At 36.1% G+C, this 5115-nt stretch overlaps 1 protein-coding gene across 1 annotated transcript; it reads left to right on the top strand.

The window, feature by feature from the left end:
- Positions 1 to 282: 282 nt before the first annotated feature.
- LOC120631057 (enhancer of split mbeta protein-like) lies at positions 283 to 1347 on the top strand. The gene has a single exon (XM_039900470.1). It carries the CDS (start codon positions 289 to 291, stop codon positions 1033 to 1035), a length of 747 nt encoding a protein of 248 aa, XP_039756404.1. The 5' UTR covers positions 283 to 288; the 3' UTR covers positions 1036 to 1347.
- The last annotated feature ends 3768 nt before the right edge of the window (positions 1348 to 5115 follow it).

A 5115-nucleotide genomic window follows, 5' to 3' on the forward strand; every position in this document is an offset into this window, starting at 1 on the left:
AAGATTCCAAACAATGTATTAATTTATAATACTTTATTTCTCATATATGATTTATGTTTTCAAAATATTGTATGATGAAATGTAAATTTTCTTTTTTTTAATTAGTTAAGTAATAATATTTGTACACAAAATACGCAAATTGTTTTTAATACTGCCCCTCAAATAACTCCATACTTGGCACCCCTATTTTTATCACGGGCGCTTTGCCACAATCTGTGTAGGGCGCATAAAAGCAGAGTGTCCACAGTCGCGCGCGCCATTCGCTCACAAACCGTCGCGAGAGCAACAATGATCCTTCCCACTCGTACCATGTCCCCACCGCACGGGGCCTTCCACCCGCCGTCGCACTCGCACCCCGACGAAGAACCCGTATCACGCACTTATCAGTACCGGAAAGTGATGAAACCCATGCTTGAAAGAAAGCGGCGCGCACGCATCAACCGCTGCCTCGACGAACTGAAAGACCTCATGGTTACCGCTCTACAAGCCGAAGGCGAAAACGTCTCCAAGCTCGAGAAAGCTGATATCCTCGAGCTGACAGTGCGGCACCTCCATAGTCTCAAGAGACGAGGACAGTTAGTGTTAAACCCCGAAATGTCTTACGCGGAACGTTTTCGAGCAGGTTTTGCTCAGTGTGCAACCGAAGTGTCCCAGTTTATTACGAACGCTACAGTAGCTGCTAATGCTATGCATCGTCAAGGTCCAGTGGATCCTCAAGCTGGAGCGAGACTGTTGCAGCATTTAAGCAACTGCATCCGGAGGCTGGAGAGCCCGCAAGTGGTTCAACCTCAGCCCATCGCGCCCGGGGTAGCGCGGCCAACACCTTTGCAAGCTATTGCCCCAGCACCGAGCCAAGCTCAACCACATCAAGTGCCTCAGCCGGTCCCCAGAACGTCGCTAGAACGGAAAAGACCTGCGGAGGAGCTCATCGACGTGGAAACGATCGCCACAAAAAGGTTATACGCGCCACCCTCGCCGCCTCACAGCCCCGCCTCCGAAACTGACTCCGCCCAGTCGATGTGGCGGCCGTGGTGATCGACCCACCACCTCTCACCATGATCTCGTATGCTCACCATCAAGGATTGTGACAACCGTGTGATAGTTACAAATGTTTTGTTGTTTGATACCGTTAACGTTCCTAGAACCGATGTGTTGAAGTACTCATGCATGAACTCGATTTGATTTGTTGAAGCTTGTTTTTAATTTAATAAAAGTAAGGTTTTGTTTTCTTATAAACTTACTGTTATTTTTGTCCTTCAGCGTCTTCCGCGTCGGTAGCATTTATGTTAAAGTTGATATCGTAGCGTAGCGTAGCACCTAAGTTAACACTGTGATACCTATTTGTAGTTGCCGCTCATATAGGATTGTTAGTCGACAAATAACTTTTTTTTTAAATCTAAATCGCTATAATAGTGAATAAAATAAAAGAGTTTTGTATATTATTACATTGTTTCAGTTTATCTCCCCCTTATAAGAAACACAAAAACATTTATGTAACCGATTTTATGATCATTGGTACACACTTACGAAATACCTACTGGTTTACTCAAACAATGATATACCTAAAACGATTAAAATGGGTTACATTAAAATTTGGTCCGAAGAAAAACTTCTCGATAACTCTAGTTTTACAAAACAGTGTGTTAAAGAATACTCCATAAGTAGTATTTTTAAGAATAAAACACCTGATTCAGTCCAGTAGTAGGTACAGTTTGTACACAGAAAACCTTTCAGTTCATGAATTCACTTCCAGTCAAAACTATTACTCAAATAATTACAGTCTATTTATTTTTATCTATTTCTTGTAATACAAAAGGACTTAAGCATGCATAAGCCACTGTATAAGTAAGTATGTGCAGAATAAAATCAAGAATAATAAATTTAAGTTAAGTACATATATGTAAAACGTGGGACGGTCTTTAAAGTCAATTTAGTATTTGTATCTATTTCTTGCTTAACTAATAAATACAAAAGGAGTTAGGCATGCAAAAGCCACTGTACATTTAAGTATCTATGAATAAAATCACGAATAATCAAGTTAAGTAGGTATGTGTAAAACGTGGGACGGTCTTCAAAGTCAATTAAGTCCGAGGCTAATTCGATGCGAATTCAAAATATCAAGTTACGTCGAGAAAACTGGAAAGCGTGTGAACGCAAAGATAATAAAATAAACATTCGCCAAATCCTTCCTACGTCCGCAATAACTTATGGCCAAATATTTAAATTCTTATTATTGCTTGTTTATTTATAAGTAAAAGCATACACGCGTAAATGTTCTTGAGTATCACAAGTGGTTCACCTCGAACAATGACGTATCCTTGTAAACAAAAATACCTTAAAGTGGTTAGAGAATTCTTAAATCTTCTGTTTGGCTTGTGATTGATTATTGAACAGAGGTAGCACGGAATTTGGACTCCGAAAATCTTATGATCACCTATAATGTCACAATGCGAGAAAATCGGGAAGAGTTGCAATAACCATATTGAAGCTCACACTGCTGAAATTCCCATTGAGTGACATTTATTTTTAATTCTAGCCAAGATTTCACACACCATGCAAGCATCTAAGATCGCACTGGCAAAATCATCAGTGTGATCGATGTTGATACTGGCAGCCATCAAATTTTCATAGTAAAATTACCGTGCTAGCGAAAACCTAGAATGTTTTCAAATACTTCTTGTGGACTCTATGATTTATTTAAGCAGTTTTCAATCTGAAGAAATAAGTACTTTTATTATTTTGTCTTCTTTTAACGCCCCCTGTGTTTAGCTGAATTATAAATAATAAGCCTAGCAGACAATTTAAAAAACTTCTTGTCAACTCTATCAAACATTTTGGAAGTTTTGGATGCGAAGAAATTGATACTTTTATTATTTTTCTTCTTTTTTCGCCATCGTAGTTCCATGCTCTCATTTTAAAGAAGTCAATCACCAAGCAGAACTATTTTAAATACTCCAACTCCTTGTGGACTATCCATAGTTTAGTTGTAGAATCTTTAACTGATAATAATAATAATTGGTCAAGCTCGTGTGCTAATTGTTGTAGTCCAGGTTTGACAGGCTGTCAGTTCGTACATCGATTGGCATCCAACCGCGTGCGAGACCGCAGTCCACAGCTAGAGTATAACAAAAGTGTAATCATGAAATATTCAAGAGCGACTCGGGTAAATGTCAATTCTCACGCTGTCAGACTATCGGCTATAACATCAGCCGTTACGAACGGTTGTTCGAGACCTAAGATATTATTTTCGAGCAATGAACCTATGTCAATTTTCTCAAGCCTTTTATTTGATGTATTTTTTAATAACTCAACAAAAATGTTAATAAATATAGTGACCTGAATTGAGTTTAAAAATTTTAATTCAGCTCAAATGAAAATACTGTGAGGAAACGATTGAATTTTTCCATTAAATAACTACATTTGCCTATCCACATCTATACTAATATTATGTAGAGGAAATATTTATTTGTTTGTTTGTGTGTGCTGAGGAGGCTCTGAAAGTACTTGACCGATTTTAACTATTTCTAAAAAAAAAGCTAAATTATTTTCTCAGCGCATGCCAATTAATGAAATAAGGGCAGCATTTGTGTTCTAAAATTGAATTTTCGTCGCAATATTAATTCTTATTTAAATACATAGTTCATCAAGGGCATTTATTAGACAGTTAAATTATTTTTAATTCATTTTAATCGGACATTTAATTTAAAAGTTGTTCAAGAATACAAAACTTAAAAATATCTGTAGACCTGCACCTAAATTGAACGTTTTAAAAGAAAACGTATTTTAGTTTCTCCTTTCAGTCAACTGAGCGTACGATGTTGTCTCTTGATTAAACGAATAGTACCTATTCGTTGTTAGTGACTAATACCTAAACCGAATTCCACTAAATTCTCCTGCAAAGTCTCCTCTCAAAGATAGAACCCACTTTGCTGGTTTAAAGCAAAGTGGGTTCTATCAAATGGATTGACTGCAGTTATCATTGCTTACACTGTGCAAATTTATTCTGCTGTTACTGCCTCATGTCTCTCAAATAAACTGTTCATTCGGGATGCTTTAAGAACAAAAACAGGCACGAACGAAGTCGCGGGCAACTGCTAGTTTTTTTAATAGTTAACTCGACCAAAATAGTAGCAAACATCGTTACTTTAATTTAGTTTAATAATTAAAAAATACGAACGATTGAATTGTTCCATTAAATAATTACATATACCTGTATATATTATCTATATATTTCAGTTTTTATGTAACCTGTCAATGTCTAATGTGAATAACATCTTCTCTAGGTACTTTTCTTTATGTACGCGCTAAAAAAGGTAACTTAAGTATTTAATATAAATTTACTAGATCAAATTTCTATTATCAATTTAGGTAACTTCTCTCCCGGGAGAATGAACTTCTGACAGTCTTTGAGAAATAGTCAGTTAACTTTTTGAAAAGTCATAAAGAAAATTGAAATTTCATAAAGGAATAGAAAATGTATATATTAAGGTATTACTACCTACCTATTGTTGGTCTACTATATATTATTTTTTAACAAGAATATTGTGAAATCATAGCAAGTAGACGCTGCGTTATTACGTCTATAAATTACAAACCTATTCTGTATTTAATTCTTTATTCCGGATGAATTATTCATTTCTTTCAATTCAATTATTACCTACTGCAAAATCCCAGGCAATTACACTGTAAATACTTCAATAAAATTAATATTAACTTCATTTTACCAGTGACTGTTGTGCCGTATGTAAAAAATAATATTAGAAAATTAACTGACTCTTCAATGAAAGTTTCTCACTGATTAACTTAATTTAAAAATTGAAACGGCTAGGCGCGGCGACGCAAAACGTCCAAGTCTACTTACCTATTGTAATAAATAGATATAACGTTTGACACAGTATTATGATATTGAAACAAATGAGCAACGATATTGCTTATTTTAATTTATGTTATGTCTTAATTTTATAACTTTTTTTGGATAAACTTCAGCTGCTGGTGATTTTTTAACGCGTTAGAGCCCGCTAAACCATGTTGTAGCAGCGTGGCGGTCCTTAGCTCAAAACCCCCTTCTCCTATGATAGAATCCTATAACCACCGGAGGTTTAGACGACCGAGGAA

The sequence above is a fragment of the Pararge aegeria genome, chromosome 17 (genome assembly GCF_905163445.1).
Source record: "Pararge aegeria chromosome 17, ilParAegt1.1, whole genome shotgun sequence".
In the NCBI taxonomy this organism is placed as follows: Eukaryota; Metazoa; Arthropoda; class Insecta; order Lepidoptera; family Nymphalidae; genus Pararge; species Pararge aegeria.